This window comes from Mustelus asterias, chromosome 11 (genome assembly GCF_964213995.1).
Source record: "Mustelus asterias chromosome 11, sMusAst1.hap1.1, whole genome shotgun sequence".
NCBI lineage: Eukaryota > Metazoa > Chordata > Chondrichthyes > Carcharhiniformes > Triakidae > Mustelus > Mustelus asterias.
Genome location: NC_135811.1, coordinates 11,428,097 through 11,446,433, shown reverse-complemented (window position 1 = coordinate 11,446,433; position 18,337 = coordinate 11,428,097). Strand labels below are relative to the sequence as shown.

The 18,337-nt window shown below is 45.0% G+C and overlaps 1 protein-coding gene across 1 annotated transcript in view; it reads left to right on the top strand.

Annotated features, from left to right (window-relative positions):
• The window catches only part of sfxn2 (sideroflexin 2), a 96,153-nt gene that overhangs the window by 21,124 nt on the left and 56,692 nt on the right, over nucleotides 1-18,337 (top strand). The window contains exon 2 of the mRNA XM_078223163.1: nucleotides 6,425-6,610. Coding sequence (XP_078079289.1) covers nucleotides 6,441-6,610 — 170 coding nt within the window. The 5' untranslated portion in view covers nucleotides 6,425-6,440. The remainder of the gene's footprint in view (nucleotides 1-6,424; nucleotides 6,611-18,337) is intronic.

Below are 18,337 nucleotides of genomic sequence, written 5' to 3'. Positions count from 1 at the left end.
TGTGTGGCTCAAATTCATTACAAACTCATGAGCTGAAAGACCTCTTAAGGTCTTTAAGATGATGGATCAAATTTAATATTAAAGCCAACGGCTAAAATCTGTAGTAATTGATATAAAATTAGCAATCTCATTGAGAGGCTACAGGATGGTTAGTGTGAAAAAAGGCAACATCAAATTGTGCTGCCACAGTTGGAGCAGAATTGAGATTATTATTAGGACTCAATTGAGGGAGTTTTCCTACGCTTCCAACTCAGCTTTAACTGGGAGTAGCAGGTGCTGACATTAGGCACCTGAATTGTCATGTTGCAGTACTGACATTCCCTGCGTTGCTAAGCAGATAAAAATATCAACAGAAATCACTAATTATAGAAACAGAGCTACATTCCTCAGACAGGAGGGGGACAGAAAGCAGAGAACTACAGGCTAGTTGGTCTAATATCTGTCATAGGGAAACGCTAGAATCTATTAAGGAAGTTATAGCAGGGCACTTAGAAAACTAATGCAATCAGGCAGAATGAAAGGGAAATTGTGTTTGACTAATTTATTAGAGTTTTAGTGACGAGCAATATGGATAAAGGGGAACCTATAGATGTGGTGTACCTGGATTTCTGAAAGGCATTTGACAAGGTACCACAACAAAGTTACTACACAAATTAAGAGCTCATAATGTAGGGAATAACATATTAACATGGATAGAAGATTGATTAGCTAACCGGATGCCAAGAGTAGGGATAAATGGGTCATTTCTGGGTTGACAACCTATATCAATGACTTGGATAAAGGGATAGAATATACGCTTGTTAAATTTGCTGATAACACAAAGATAGGTAGGAGAGTAGTTTGTGAAGAGGACATAAAGATTCTGCAAAGAGTATAGATAGACGAAGTGAGTGGGCAAAAATTTGGTCAGATGGAGCAAATATATGGGGAAAATGTAAACTTGTCATTTGGGAGGAAGAATAGAAAAGCAGCATATTTAAATGGAGAGATTGCAGAACTCTGGGGTACAGAGGGATCTGGCACATGCATCACTGTACATTTGTATGCAGGTAAGACCATAAGACTATAAGCAATAGAAACGGAAATAGGCGATTCAGTCCTTCAAGCCTACTCTGCTACTTAATAAGATCATGGCTGATCTAACACTCACCAAGTCCACTTTCCTACCTCCATAGCATCCTGGGTAAAGAATTCCAAAGATTTACCACTTTTTTGAGACAAGAAATTTCTTATTTCCATCTTGTGTGTGTACCCCTTTCTCTGTGACTATGCCCTCTGGTTCTACGCTCTCCTATGAGTGGAAACATTTACTCTGTGTAACCCCTAAGAGTCTTCCATGTTTCAATCATCTCCCGTGTCATTCTTCTGAACTCCAAGGAGTACATACCCAACCTGTTTAATCTTTCCTCATATGCCAGTCCCTCCATACCCAGGATCATCCTAGTAAACCTTCTCTGTACTGCCTCCAGTGAGAATATCTTTCCATAAATAAGGGGACCAAAACTGTGCACAGTCCACAGCGCCAGGGACCTGGATTCAATTCCTGGCTTGGGTCACTGTCTGTGTGGAGTTTGCACATTCTCCCTGTGTCTGCGTGGGTTTCCTCCGGGTGCTCCGGTTTCCACCCACATTCTGAAAGACGTTAGCTGGTTAGGTGCATTGCCCCGAACAGGCGCCGGAGGGTGGCGACTAGGGGAATTTCATAGTAGCTTCATTGCAGTGTTAATGTAAGCCTTACTTGTGACGAATAAATAAAATTTACTTGAAATGTGGCCTTCCTAGTACCTTGTACAGTTGCTGCAGCACCTCTTTACTTTTATACTCCAGCCCCCTTGAAATAAAAGCCAGTGTTCTATTGGCCTTCCCTATCACCTTCTGCACCTGTATGCCAGCTTTCTGGGTTTTGTGAACAAGGATCCCCCCCCCCCCCCCCCCCCCCCCCTCCCCCCCGCCCCACGTCCCTTTGTGCAGCAAGTGATCATGAAGATAATTGGAATGTTGTCGTTTATTGCAAAGGGAATGGAATATAAAGATAGGGATCTTTTACTACAATTGCATAGTTGGTGCGATCACTGTGTACAGCTTTGGTCTGCTTATTTATGAAAGGATATAATTGCATTAGAGACAGCACAGAGAAGGTTCACTGGACTGATTCCTGGGAAGAAGGGGTTATTTTATGAGGAAAGTTTGGACATGTATTCATTGGTGTTTGGAGGAAAGAGAGGTGATCTCATTGAAGCATTTAAGATCCTGAAGGGATTTGACAGGGTGCATCCTGAAAGGATATTTCCCCTTGTGTGAGAGATTGGAACTAGGGGGCACATTTTTAAAATAATGGATTTCCCATTTGTGACACTACTGTGCCTTTAAGAAATGTATTGTAATCCGGTTTCTCTGCAGTTCTTTGAAGAGGGTCTTTTGTGCTTGTTGTCAACCTGTCTGGCTGGATGTCCTTTTATTGCTGCTTAAATGATTTAATGGGTTTTTGTTTATTTTTAATCTGGGCCTAATGCACTCTCTTAGATTTTACGACCTTTTTGGAATTGTTGTGGGGGTGGATGATTGACCAGTTAGTTGGGACACGAGTTCTTTTACTTTCAGGGTTAGTTGTTGGTTAGTTAGAAGGTGTTTGGACCCCAGGTGGATGCAGTGTTTTGTCTCTCTCCCTGGTATTAGAAATTCTGCTGGCTAGTTGGAAGCAGTCTTTCTTTACTGGGAGTGAAAATGTTGCTGTTGGTGGCTTGCTAGCTCGAGGCAAACAGTGGCTCTATCTCTACCTCGAGGTGGGCTGGAAGCTCTAGGCTGGGAAGCCAGAGTTTCAGTTCTCCATCCGAAGGACTAATTCACAGCATGTGTTGCAGAGCTGCAAAATCATGTGAGCATACACATTTTCTGTGCCAAACCTGAGACGGTATGTTTGGATGGTTGTTTGTTTGGAATAGCACATTGAGCTGTTCAGCTTTATACAATATCATGGTTTTCTTTTGTTTGTAACTGGTAAAAGTTCTTGCTAATTTTCTTTCTATGTGTTAACTGTATTCTTAAATAAACTTTGTTTGATAAAAGCTCCCCAGTGGGTCACTTGAATCATACCTGAAGTGAAACATCTTATGCTTACCTGCGCCAAGTTCAAAGTTCCAAAACTTATGGTCTAGACTGACTTCATAAAAAACCTTGGAGTTTCTGACCTGCATTATAACACATTTAAGACAGAGGTGAGGTTTTTTTCCTCAAGAGGGTCATTAGTCTGTGGAATTATCTGCCTTGTGGGCAGTGCCAATGTGCCAAATGGGCACTGCCTAGTCATGTCCCCAACCACCTGGGGGTTTTAATGGCCTCTGAGCCCCCCCCCACCCCCCCAAGTATGGCCATCACACTTGGACCAGTTGCAATTTTCACCGTCCTCGCTCTGCGCCTAAAGATCCCGGGAGCTGGCAGACTCCGGCATTGAAAGGGCTATATATATCTAAATACTGCTTTAAATATGCTAATTGGCCTCATGCCATTAGAAAGGGTTGGGGCCGATTGCAAATTGTTTGGCGCCAGGCATGGAACTGTATTTTAGGCCCGCGCCCTATTTTCCTGGATCGAACCCGCTCTGTGACAGGTGCAGCGAGTTTGGAAAATTCCATCCAATGTTTTGAGTCCAATATGACTCTTCTCTGGAACTGAAGGTGGAGGTGAGCGCTTATATTATGGTAGCTGCATAGAACAACTTTTTTAAGATTGACTTTTGGCAACTTGTTTATTTGTGTTGATGTATTACTGTACAAATCCATAGTGCGCACATCTATTATTTATATGGTAACGTCCTAATCACTGACACTGAACAGGTTCCCAGGGGAGTGGAGGGAAACCAGAGTGACTAACCCACAAAGTCAGGGAGAAATTTGCTTTCTCAGGTGGTTATAAAAGGTTTTGAGGTCTCCAGCATTTCAGATTCCATCGATTCACTCCACTTGATGCCAAGCAACAGCTGAAGGCTCTGCATACTGCAAAGGCTTTCGATCCTGACAACATTCCAGCAATAATAATAAAGACTTTATGCTCCAGAACTAGCTACGCCCCGAACAAAACTGTTCCAGATATAACTCTGGCATTTACCCAGCAATGTGGAAAATTGTCCGGGTATGTCCTGTCCACACAAAGCAGGACAAGTCCAACATGTCCAATTAATGCCCCTTCAGTCTACTCTTAACCACCAGTAAAGTGATGGTAGGTATTATCAGCAATCATATCAAGCAGCATTTACTAGCAATAACCTACTCTGTGTTGCTCGGTTGAGATTCTGTCAGGGACACTCAGCCCTGACTTCATTACCATATTAATCCAAAATGGACGAAAAAGCTGAACTCCAGAGGAGAGAATCAATGTCCTTCACATCAAAGCAACATTTAACATCGTGATAGCATGGCATCGTGTAGCCCTAGCAAAACTGCAGTCGATGGGAATCAGGGGCAAAATTTCCCACTGGTTGGAGTCACACCCAGCACAAAGGAAGGTGGCTGTGGTTGGTTGGAGGTCAAAAATCTCAGTTCCAGAACAACACAGCGGGGGCTCCCCAGGTTAGTGTCCTTGGCCTAACCATCTTCAGCTGTTTCATCAATGACCTTCTCTCCATCATAAAGTCAGAAGCAGGGATGATCACTGATCTCTGCACAATGTTCAGTATCGTTCGTGACTCCTCCGATACTGAAGCAGTCCATGTTCATATGCACTCAGACCTGAACAATATTAAGGCTCGGGCTGACGAGTAATAATCAAGAGAGTATCTAACAATCTCCCCTTGACATTCAATGGCATTACAATTGCTGAATCCCCCTCTGTCAACAACCTGAGGGTTACCATCGACCAGAAGGTAAACTAGACTACCCGTATAAATATTGTGGCAACAGGAGCAGGACAGAGGCTAGGAATTCTGTGGAGAGTAACTCGCCCCCTGACTCCCCTGCTTCACCTTCCAAACCTGTGACATCTAGCAACTAGAAGGAAAAGAGCAGCAGATGCATGGGAACACCACCACATGCAAGTTCCCCTCCAAGCCACACACCATTCTGACTTGGAACTATATTGTCGTTTCTTCACTGTCACTGGGTCACAATCCCGGAACACCCTTTGTGGATGTACCTACCTCACAAGGACATCAGCGGTTCAAAAAAGCAACTCACCACCATCTTTGCAAGGACAATTAGGGGTAGATAAATGCTGGCCCAGCCAGCGACGTCCATAACCCATGAACAAATTCTAAAGATGAGGATAGTTCTTCGGGGTGCCCTGGCCAATATTTATTCCTCAACCAACATAACTTTAAAAAAAAAACCCTGATTACTTGGTCATTATCTCAGTGTTGTTCGTATGCCAATTATCCGGTTCCTCCACGTGACTGCACTCCAAAAGTACTTCAGCTGTAAAGCACTTTGAGACATCCTGGGATTGTGAAAGGCACCAGATAAATGCAAGTCTTTTCTTATCTTTATCTATCCAAGGTTTGATTACGTATAGATTATTATCAAGCTATTTGTTTATTGAGGGATGTACAGTAAAGCTGATTGGATTGCTGTAAGCAATTGATTCTGCCATCCATTCTCCCCAACTCCTTTCCTGCCCCCTCAAATCCTGAATAGAAGGGAACTGAGTCCTCGTTAACTTAGGACGAGCAGCATACAAACCTCCAATTCTACTATTCACTGTTACTCTGTTCCATTGGTGCTTTTGGTGATGTCTCAATCTGCGAATGCAAGTGAGGGGACAAGATAAAGTAATTAGCCATCATCAACAAGGAACCAAAATATATCTATTAGATAGAGAGAGATAAGTTATATAGATTGAGGGCGTCACTCTGCATTGAGCATGGGCCAAGGCAAGGAGACAACCCTCCATGATCTAGAATCATAGATCCCTACAGTGCAGAAGGAGGCCATTCGGCCCATCAAGTCAGCACCAACCACAATCCCACCCAGGCCCTATCCCCATAACGCCATGTATTTACCCTAGCTAGTTCCCCTGACACTAAGGGTCAACTTAGCACGGCCAATCCACCTAACCCGCACATCTTTGGACAGTGGGAGGAAACCGGATCACTCGGAGGAAACCCACGCAGACACGGGGAGAATGTGCAAACTCCACACAGACAGTGACCCAAACCAGGAATCGAATCGGGTTCCCTGGTGCTGTGAGGCAGCAATGCTCACCACTGTACCACCGTGCCGCCCCTACCATAGCCAGTATGGGGATTGACCTTTGCGGCATTGGTGTCACTCTACATTACTCTCTGGCCAGCTAGCCAACTCGGCTCACTGACCCCAGTGGGGTAAGCAAGACATTGGATTGACATTCCAATATCAGCCGGACAGGAACTTTATCACACTTAAGTGTTATTAAGAGAAGGACATTTTTTAAAAAAAGACTACATTTTCTCTTCCAGGTTTGAAGGCCCCAAGATGGCAGGAAGTACAGTGGACCTCACTAAGTTTAACATTGATGCTCCCCGTTGGGATCAGACAACTTTTGTGGGCAGGCTAAAGCACTTCTTCAACATCACTGATCCACGTACAGTGATAGTGTCAAATGCAAACCTTGATAAAGCAAAGCACCTGGTGGACAGCTGCAGGTATGAGGGGTATTCCGGCATAAATATGCAGTTATGTGAGGATCAGAGTGGGTCTATCATGAGTCAGCTTCGCAGCTTTGACGAATGACCAACAGAGGGATATAATTGCAGACAAGCTGGCCTTTTCTGAACTTCAGGTGAAATGTTTAGGCCTTGTGAACAGTTTATACCTATACTCTCCAGAATTTAGAAGAATGAGGGGAGATCAAATTGAGGTATACAAGATGATAAAAGGTTTGGATAAATAGACATGGAGCGGATGCTTCCTCTTGTGGGGCATTCTAGGACGAGAGGTCACAGTCTTAGGATAAGGGGTAGCAAATTTAAAACAGAGTTGAGGAGAAACTGCTTCTCCTAAAGGGTTGTGAATCTGGAATTCGCTGCCCCAAAGTGCGGTGGATGCTGGGACAGTGAGTAAATTTAAGAGGAGTTAGACAGATTTTTAATTGGCTCTGGGGAGAAGGCAGGAAAATGGGGCTGAGGAGCTTATCAGCCATGATCGAATGGCGGAGTGGACTCGATGGGCCCGAGTGGCCTAATTCTGCTCCGATATCTTATGCTATACCTACATTATCAACACAATTCAATACAGAAAAAACGAAATACGTTATTTTAGGAGGACATGATGGCGTAGTGGTATTTGTCACTGGACTAGTAATCCAGAGGCCCAGATTAGCATTCCTGGACATGGGTTCAAATCCCACTGTGGCAGCTGGAGGAATTTAAATTTAACTAAGTAAACCTAGAATATAAAGTTCGGTTCAGTCCACGAAACTATTATTGATTATTGTAAAAACCCATCTGGTTCACTAATGTCCTTCAGGGAAGGAAATCTGCCATCCTTACTCGGTCTGGCCTACATGTGACTCCAGACCCACAGCAATATGGCTTACTCTAAACTGCCCTCTGAATTGGCCTAGCAAACTGCTTAGTCCCGGAGCAATTAGGGATGGACAATAAAGGCAGGTCTTACCAACGACACCCACATCCCATGAAAGAAACATTTTAAAGAATCATATCTCACCCTCAGGACATCCAAAAACCATCTACATCCAATGAAATAAGAATAGAAAATGCGAGAAATACTCAGTAGGTCAGTCAACCTCTAAGAAAGAGGAACAGAACTAACTTTTTAAGTTGGTGGCATTTCATCAGGACTGGAAGAAGGTAGAGATTTAACAGTTTATAAGCAAGTACAGAGGCAGGGTCGACGGGAAGTAAGGAGGGGGGCGGGGGGAACAGAACAAAGCAAGAAATTGTGCAGAATTGATTATTTGACAAAAGGGATGAGGGTGCAAGGCAATAGGAGCTGATGATGGAAAAATTCAAGAAACAACCATAGTCTAGAAGAGGTGTGAATGACAACATTAGATCCATTGCCAAGACCAGCTCCCTGAGAAAATTGCAACGGTGTATAACTATCCCAGCTGATAATCCTGGACAAGTCAGAACCCACCGTGAAACCTGGCTTGATAGATCCTAATTTATTTTTTAGAAACCATGGAGGTATGTTACTGAACAAATTTATAGGAGTCTGCTGATGGACTTTTCATACAAAGAATAAAATATATATTAAGCAAGGAAAATAAACTATAATACACCAAAGGAAAGGATTGGAAAGATCTCAGTGTAAACACAAGTGGTCACTTCACTTATTAGAGCACAAAATTCCCGTCCTCTCTCTCTGACACACACTGAACTCCCTTCCCCGCTCTCCCCCACCGGCATCTTTTTTCTGTGTCACTTGAGCACTGTTGCTAGGCAACAGTAAAGTTTATCTTTTATTCCCAGAGTCACAAAACTCTTAAACCTTTTGGCTTAATTGAAAATGTGTGTATATACAAACAATCTCAAAAGAACTAATCATAGAATCCCTCCAGTGCAGAAGGAGGCCATTCAGCCCATCGAGTCTGCACCGACCACAATCCCACCCAGGCCCTACCCCCACATATTTACCCGCTAATCCCTCTAACCTACGCATTTTAGGATTCTAAGGGGCAATTTTTTTTTTTAACCTGGCCAATCAACCTAACCCGCACATCTTTGGACTGTGGGAGGAAACCGGAGGAAACCGGGCACCAAGGTTCACAAATAACCTAAATTAAACTGAAACCATTTAACCTTCCTTAACACACAGATATACAGATATTCAACTGGTGGTTGTGAATTAAAGTTACTGAATTCAAAATTTGAGGCTGGCAGGCTGTAAATTACTCAATTGCAAATTGAGGTGATGTTCCTCAAGTTTGCATTGGAATATTGTAGGAGGCTGAGGACAGAGAGGTCAAAGTAGGAGTGCAAGGGGGGACGAACATAGCAAGAGACCAGAACCTCAGGGTAATTCTTAGTGTGAATGAAGATGTTCAGTAAAGCATTCACTGAATGTGCGTTTGGTATCTTCAGTGTAGAGGAGCTAAATCGTGAATAACTAATAAAATCTATCCTGTTGGAATAAGTACAAGTAAATAGCTATTTCACCTGGAAGTGTTGGTTGGGGTCCTGAACATTGGGAAAGAGGGTAGCTTAAAAGTCAGCTTACTGCATTGCCAGCTGAGTGTTTCCAGCATTTTCTGGTTTTATTTCAGTGTTCCAGCATCTGCAGTATTTTGTCTTTGTTTAAGTACATTGAAGTGGTAACCCTTGTAGGAGATAGGAAATGAGACAGCCAATTGGCACACGGCAAGGCCCCCACAAACAGCAAAATGATAAAGACCCGATAAAATGTTTTAGTGATGTTGTGATGTGGAGATGCCGGCGTTGGACTGGGGTAAACACAGTAAGAAGTTTAACAACACCAGGTTAAAGTCCAACAGGTTTATTTGGTAGCAAAAGCCACACAAGCTTTCGGAGCTCCAAGCCCCTTCTTCAGGTGAGTGGGAATTCTGTTCACAAACAGGGCATATAAAGACACAAACTCAATTTACATGAATAATGGTTGGAATGCGAATACTTACAACTAATCGAGTCTTTAAGAAACAAAACAACGTGAGTGGAGAGAGCATCAAGACAGGCTAAAAAGATGTGTATTGTCTCCAGACAAGACAGCCAGTGAAACTCTGCAGTTCTAGGCAACTGTGGGGGTTACAAATAGTGTGACATGAACCCAATATCCCGGTTGAGGCCGTCCTCGTGTGTGCGGAACTTGGCTATCAGTTTCTGCTCAGCGACTCTGCGCCGTCGTGTGTCGCGAAGGCCGCCTTGGAGAACGCTTACCCGAATATCATTCGGCCTCTGATATTCGGGTAAGCGTTCTCCAAGGCGGCCTTCGCGACACACGACGGCGCAGAGTCGCTGAGCAGAAACTGATAGCCAAGTTCCGCACACACGAGGACGGCCTCAACCGGGATATTGGGTTCATGTCACACTATTTGTAACCCCCACAGTTGCCTGGACCTGCAGAGTTTCACTGGCTGTCTTGTCTGGAGACAATACACATCTTTTTAGCCTGTCTTGATGCTCTCTCCACTCCCATTGTTTTGTTTCTTAAAGACTTGATTAGTTGTAAGTATTCGCATTCCAACCATTATTCATGTAAATTGAGTCTGTGTCTTTATATGCCCTGTTTGTGAACAGAATTCCCACTCACCTGAAGAAGGGGCTTGGAGCTCCGAAAGCTTGTGTGGCTTTTGCTACCAAATAAACCTGTTGGACTTTAACCTGGTGTTGTTAAACTTCTTAGTGATGTTGGCCAGGACACCAGGGGGAGAAGTTTTCTTACAAATAATGCTGTGGATCTTTCATATGCATCTGAGTGGGGAGACAGGGCATCAGTTTAGCATTTCATCAGTGCAGCACTCCTTAGAACTGCATTGAAATGTCCTTCGAGAATGTTAAGCATGTGAAGGGAAGGGTATTTGGTTGGCAGCAGCCTTGGAAAAGCGGGTGAGGGATGGTTGGGTGGGTGATGCAGATAATCTTACTTTGTTTGAGGTGTTGTGTGGGATCCCTGTTGTTGTACCTGTTAATTCTCAGATACTTTCAACCAGTTTACTTACTCCAAGGTTTTACCCCGGTGCCCTTATTTGCAAGGTGGACAAAGGACAAACACAAGTAAAAGTTCAACAAGTTTATTAAATAACACTATTAACCCTTAAATTACCCACATAAAACAAGAGGATACCCCAGATTCAAGTATACTACCCGTAAAGATGGTTTGATTAAACTGCAGGCCCGATTCTCTGAGTCCCTCTGGTCTGTCGTCACGAAGGTGAGTCTCGATGGCCGCTTCTTCCTTCCTTCCTTCTCTGGTCAGTCTTCCGAATGGTCACGGCCGCCTCCCCTGTTGAGTCTTCGCTGCTGTGTGCCTTTGAGTGTGTCCCTTTATCCCCAGCCTGCTTGCCTTTCTAGAAACTTCTCTGGCTTCTGGCCAATGAGGTCCCAGGAGGGGGTTCCGATACCCATTGGGTTTCTTGATGTCTGCCTGACAGGACACCAGGGTCCGCCCCCCAGGTTTCTTGATGTCTGTCTGACAGGACACCAGGGTCCGCCCCCCAGGTGTCCATCTCCATGTTGTTGAACTTGTTATCAGGTAAGCTTTCTACAGAATCTCTTGGTGACAGAAAGTCTGGCCCGATCTGGGCTTCTAACAATAGACCGATGCATTTCAATGAGGTAAACACAGTAAGAAGTTTAACAACACCAGGTTAAAGTCCAACAGGTTTATTTGGTAGCAAAAGCCACACAAGCTTTCGAGGCTCTGAGCCCCTTCTTCAGGTGAGTGGGAATTCTGTTCACAAACAGAACTTATAAAGACACAGACTCAATTTACATGAATAATGGTTGGAATGCGAATACTTACAACTAATCCAGTCTTTAAGAAACAAAACAATGGGAGTGGAGAGAGCATCAAGACAGGCTAAAAAGATGTGTATTGTCTCCAGACAAGACAGCCAGTGAAACTCTGCAGGTCCACGCAACTGTGGGAGTTACAAATAGTGTGACATGAACCCAATATCCCGGTTGAGGCCGTCCTCAAAGAAGTGTACCGACAACTCAACAACGAGGAACACTACAGACAGTTACCTGCAGATCCGACCAAAGAACACACCCGTCAACTCAACACTCTGATCAAGACCTTTGATCCGGACCTTCAGAACACCCTCCGTGCTCTCATCCCACGTACTCCCCGCGTTGGAGATCTCTACTGCCTCCCGAAGATACACAAGGCAAACACACCCGGCCGTCCCATCGTATCGGGCAATGGGACCCTGTGCGAGAACCTCTCCGGCTATGTCGAGGGCATCCTGAAACCCATTGTACAAAGAACCCCCAGCTTTTGTCGCGACACGACGGACTTCCTACAGAAACTCGGCACACATGGAGCAGTTGAACCAGGAGCGCTCCTCGTCACAATGGATGTCTCAGCACTCTACACCAGCATCCCCCATGACGATGGCATTGCTGCAACGGCCTCAGTGCTCAGCGCCAACAACTGCCAGTTTCCAGATGCAATTTTACATCTCATCCGCTTCATCCTGGACCACAATATCTTCACCTTCAACAACCAGTTCTTCATCCAGACACACGGAACAGCCATGGGGACCAAATTTGCACCTCAATATGCCAACATCTTCATGCACAGGTTCGAACAAGACTTCTTCACCGCACGGGACCTTCAACCGATGCTATACACTAGATACATCTATGACATTTTCTTCCTTTGGACTCATGGTGAACAATCACTGAAACAACTCTATGATGACATCAACAAGTTCCATCCCACCATCAGGCTCACCATAGACTACTCTCCGGAATCGGTTGCATTCTTGGACACGCGCATCTCCATTAAGGACGGTCACCTCAGCACCTCACTGTACCGCAAGCCCACGGATAACCTCACGATGCTCCACTTCTCCAGCTTCCACCCTAAACACGTTAAAGAAGCCATCCCCTACGGACAAGCCCTCCGTATACACAGGATCTGCTCGGATGAGGAGGATCGCAACAGACACCTCCAGACGCTGAAAGATGCCCTCATAAGAACAGGATATGGCGCTAGACTCATTGATCAACAGTTCCAACGGGCCACAGCGAAAAACCGCACCGACCTCCTCAGAAGACAAACACGGGACACAGTGGACAGAGTACCCTTCGTCGTCCAGTACTTCCCCGGAGCGGAGAAGCTACGGCATCTCCTCCGGAGCCTTCAACATGTCATTGATGAAGACGAACATCTCGCCAAGGCCATCCCCACACCCCCACTTCTTGCCTTCAAACAACCGCACAACCTCAAACAGACCATTGTCCGCAGCAAACTACCCAGCCTTCAGGAGAACAGTGACCAAGACACCACACAACCCTGCCACAGCAACCTCTGCAAGACGTGCCGGATCATCGACACAGATGCCATCATCTCACGTGAGAACACCATCCACCAGGTACACGGTACATACTCTTGCAACTCGGCCAACGTTGTCTACCTGATACGCTGCAAGAAAGGATGTCCCGAGGCATGGTACATTGGGGAAACTATGCAGACGCTGCGACAACGGATGAATGAACACCGCTCGACAATCACCAGGCAAGACTGTTCTCTTCCTGTTGGGGAGCACTTCAGCGGTCACGGGCATTCGGCCTCTGATATTCGGGTAAGCGTTCTCCAAGGCGGCCTTCGCGACACACGACAGCGCAGAGTCGCTGAGCAGAAACTGATAGCCAAGTTCCGCACACACAAGGACGGCCTCAACCGGGATATTGGGTTCATGTCACACTATTTGTAACTCCCACAGTTGCGTGGACCTGCAGAGTTTCACTGGCTGTCTTGTCTGGAGACAATACACATCTTTTTAGCCTGTCTTGATGCTCTCTCCACTCCCATTGTTTTGTTTCTTAAAGACTGGATTAGTTGTAAGTTTTCGCATTCCAACCATTATTCATGTAAATTGAGTCTGTGTCTTTATAAGTTCTGTTTGTGAACAGAATTCCCACTCACCTGAAGAAGGGGCTCAGAGCCTCGAAAGCTTGTGTGGCTTTTGCTACCAAATAAACCTGTTGGACTTTAACCTGGTGTTGTTAAACTTCTTACTGTGTTTACCCCAGTCCAACGCCGGCATCTCCACATCATTTCAATGAGGTGCCATGATCTCCTGCTAAGTCTCAAGTAGAGTGTAACGACCTTTGATGGGTGGTTGATGGGTCAGGCCCAGACACATTTGTGTATTGTACAATTGGCCTGCCTGACGTGTGACTGTGTTTGATTTCAAAATGCCCAATTCTTTAATTTAGGATATCCAATTTTATCAGCCTTAAAACTAGGCCCTGTTTATATCACCACACTGTTCTTTTAAGTCCTAATTTTAACGGAAAGATCACATTCCTTTCCAGATGTTATTGATAAAAATAAGGGAAGACAATGGGGAGGCACTGGCCCAGTGGTATTATCGCTCGACTATTAAACCAGAAACTCGGCTAATGTTCTGGGGACCCGGGTTCGAATCCCGCCGCGGCAGATGGTGGAATTTGAAGTCAATAAAAAATATCTGGAATTAAGAATCTACTGATGACCATGAAACCATTGTCGATTGTCGGATAAATCCATCTGATTCACTGATGTCCCTCTAGGGAAGGAAATCTGTCGTCCTTACCTGGTCTGGCCTACATGTGACTCCAGAGCCACAGCAATGTGGTTGACTCTCAACTACCCTCGGGCAACTAGGGATGGGCAATAAATGCTGGCCAGACAGCGACGCCCATGACCCACGAATCAATATAAAAAAAAGAATTGCATTTAGAAAGACCTGATCACATTCTCAAGTTCCATGCATTATTATGAAGTGCGGTACTGTTGTTACCAGAGCAAACGAGAGGTTACAAAGAAGGCCATTCAGACCATCCAGCTCATTCTGTAATTTAACCCTTCTTTATTATCTGATCGGTGAACTACCACAGTATAGCTTTCAGAAAGCCCAGATATCAAACATGCAGTGCTTTCCCACATACTGTCCCATCCCCAAAGGAAGTAATGAAATTTGTTACCAATGATCTATCTTTTGTTAACTACGGAATTATCACCTTCATTCCCATTGAATGTGCTAATTATTAGTGAGTCTATGAGTAAAGAGGCTCATCATTTCCCAGGATCATGTTTCCAATGGTTTCAGGATTTGGAACAGCAATAATTGTTTTCCACAAACCTCTTAAGAGGTGAAACGTGGCATAATCACATAGTTCTTCATTTGCATTGGCTCAAACTCTCCAGCTGTTCACGCTGGCGGGATCATCTGGGGTTTCCCGGTGGCATGGGGCGGATTCAGTGGGAAATCCCATTGACAGCAGCAGGATCAGAAAATGCACAGTAGATCGGTGAACAGCTGGTACAGAAAAGACACACTAATGCTTTGGGTGGAACTTTGCAAACAGATACGATTGACTTGGGAACAATGCTCCTTCACTTATTGGTAATTCCCTTTGTCAGAAAGGTATTTCCCAGTGAGGGGGTATGAATATACTGTGTATAACATTGTCATCGAATCATATAGAACAGTACAGAACACAGCTTCAGTTACTTGCACTGCCCCACTCTTTCCCCATTGCCCTGCATTTTCTTTCCCCCATCAACTATTTATCAAATTCCCTTTGTTAATATTGAATCTGCTTCCATCATCCTTTCAGCTGGTGCATTCCAACAACTCCCTGCATAAAACATCTCCCCTCATCTCCGAAGATAAAAGCAAATTACTGTGGATGCTGGAATCGGGAACAACAACAGAAGATGCTGGAAAATCTCAGCAGGTTCTCCACAGATGCTGTCGGATTGGCTGATATTTCCCAGGATTTTCTGTTTTTTGTCCCCTCATCTCCTCTCTGGTTCTTTTTCCAATTACGTAGATCTGGTTAGCAACCCACCTGCTAAATTTCAGTTGTATGTAGAATCATAGAATCCTTACAGTGCAGAAGGAGGCCATTGTGGTTGGTGTAGACTTGGTGGGCCAAATGGCCTCCTTCTGAGCTGTGTTGGCCCACCAAGTCTGCACTGACCACAATCCCACCCAGGCCGTATCCCCATAACCCCATTTATTTACCCTGCTACCCCCCTGACACTAAGGGGCAATTTAGCATGGCCAGTCCACCTAACCCACACATCTTTGGAATGTGAGAGGAAACCGGAGCACCCGGAGGAAACCCACGCAGACCCGGGGAGAATGTGCAGACTCCACACAGACAGTCTCCCGAGGCCGAAATTGAACCCGGATCCCTGGCGCTGTGAGGCAGCAGGGCTAACCACTCTCTCCACTCTCTCTCTGCCATTATAAGCTTGATGAAATGTATCCTAGGATTCTTTGGGAGGCGAGGGATGAGATTGCAGAGCCTTTGGCTTTGATCTTTGGGTCCTCGCTGTCCACGGGGATGGTGCCAGAGGACTGGAGAGTGGCAAATGTTGTTCCTCTGTTTAAGAAAGGGAATAGAAATGACCCTGGTAATTATAGACCGGTTAGTCTGACTTCGGTGGTTGGTAAATTGATGGAAAAGGTCCTTAGGGATGGGATTTACGACCATTTAGAAAGATGCGGATTAATCCGGGATAGTCAGCACGGATTTGTGAAGGGCAAATCGTGCCTCACAAATTTGATAGAATTTTTTGAGGAGGTAACTAGGTGTGTTGATGAAGGTAGGGCGGTTGATGTCATATACATGGATTTTAGTAAGGCGTTTGATAAGGTCCCCCATGGTCGGCTTATGATGAAAGTAAGGAGGTGTGGGATAGAGGGAAAGTTGGCCGATTGGATAGGTAACTGGCTGTCTGATCGAAGACAGAGGGTGGTGGTGGATGGAAAATTTTCGGACTGGAGGCAGGTTGCTAGCGGAGTGCCGCAGGGATCGGTGCTTGGTCCTCTGCTCTTTGTGATTTTTATTAATGACTTAGAGGAGGGGGCTGAAGGGTGGATCAGTAAATTTGCTGATGACACCAAGATTGGTGGAGTAGTGGATGAGGGGGAGGGCTGTTGTAGGCTGCAAAGAGACATAGATAAGATGCAAAGCTGGGCTGAAAAATGGCAAATGGAGTTTAACCCTGATAAATGTGAGGTGATTCATTTTGGTAGGACTAATTTAAATGTGGATTACAGGGTCAAAGGTAGGGTTCTGAAGACTGTGGAGGAACAGAGAGATCTTGGGGTCCATATCCACAGATCTCTAAAGGTTGCCACTCAAGTGGATAGAGCTGTGAAGAAGGCATATAGTGTGTTAGCTTTTATTAACAGGGGGTTGGAGTTTAAGAGCCGTGGGGTTATGCTGCAACTGTACAGGACCTTGGTGAGACCGCATTTGGAATATTGCGTGCAGTTCTGGTCACCTCACTATAAGAAGGATGTGGAAGCGCTGGAAAGAGTGCAGAGGAGATTTACCAGGATGCTGCCTGGTTTGGAGTGTCGGTCTTATGAGGAAAGGTTGAGGGAGCTGGGGCTGTTCTCTCTGGAGCGGAGGAGATTGAGGGGAGACTTAATAGAGGTTTATAAAATGATGAAGGGGATAGATCGAGTGAACGTTCAAAGACTATTTCCTCGGGTGGATGGAGCTATTACGAGGGGGCATAACTATAGGGTTCATGGTGGGAGATATAGGAAGGATATCAGAGGTAGGTTCTTCACGCAGAGAGTGGTTGGGGTGTGGAATGGACTGCCTGCAGTGATAGTGGAGTCAGACACTTTAGGAACATTTAAGCGGTTATTGGATAGGCACATGGAGCACACCAGGATGGTAGGGAGTGGGATAGCTTGATCTTGGTTTCAGATGAAGGTCGGCACAACATCGTGGGCCGAAGGGCCTGTTCTGTGCTGTACTGTTCTATGTTCTATGTTCTAAGACTCCCCTTTCATTCCCTCACCCTGCAGTATAAATATCTCCCACTTTCTATGCCTTTTTGCTTTGGCAAAGGGTCATCTGGAGTCGAAACATCAGCTCTTTTCTCTCCTTACAGATGCTGCCAGGACCTGCTGAGATTTTCCAGCGTTTTCTCTTTTGGTTTCAGATTCCAGCGTCTGCAGTAATTTGCTTTCATCCAGTGCTAACCACTGTGACACCCTATATATTTGCAGATATTTTGATTTGGTCTCTCTGGAAAACAAGGGATGTGGAGAACAGGTAGGGAGGTGGAGTGGAAGCCCAAGATCAGCCAGGATGGTGTTGAATGGTGGAGTAGGCTCAATAGCCAGATGGTCTCCTCCTGTTCCTATTTTTTGTGTTACAATAGACAAAACCTGAAGATATGTTGACTTCTTGACCAAAATCTTGCGGAATATTAGAATTGGGATGTAGCGCTGGTCATGTATTTAGACTGTCTCATGGGTCACTAACCTGTCTGTTTTCAAATGTTTAACTCCACAGTTAGGAAAACACTGGTGTAAATGATTTATGGTCAGTCAGAGATATAACTTGGAAATAAATATTTTCATCATTTATGAGAACTTTACGCACGCAGGCTAACTCAAAATACTTAACTGTAAACTAAAACAAAAAACCTAAATCAGTGTGTTCTACTCAGAATGTGGAGGATACAGAAGAGTTTCAAGTTTTTTTGTAAGTTTATTTATTAGTCGTAAGTAGGCTTACATTAACACTGCAATGAAGTTACTATGAAAATCCCTTAGTCACCGCACTCTGGTGCCTGTTCGGGTACACAGAGGGAGAATTTAGCATGGCCAATGCACCTAACCAGCATGTCTTTTGGACTGTGGGAGGAAACCGGAGCACCCGGAGGAAACCCACTCAGACCCGGGGAGAATGTGCAGA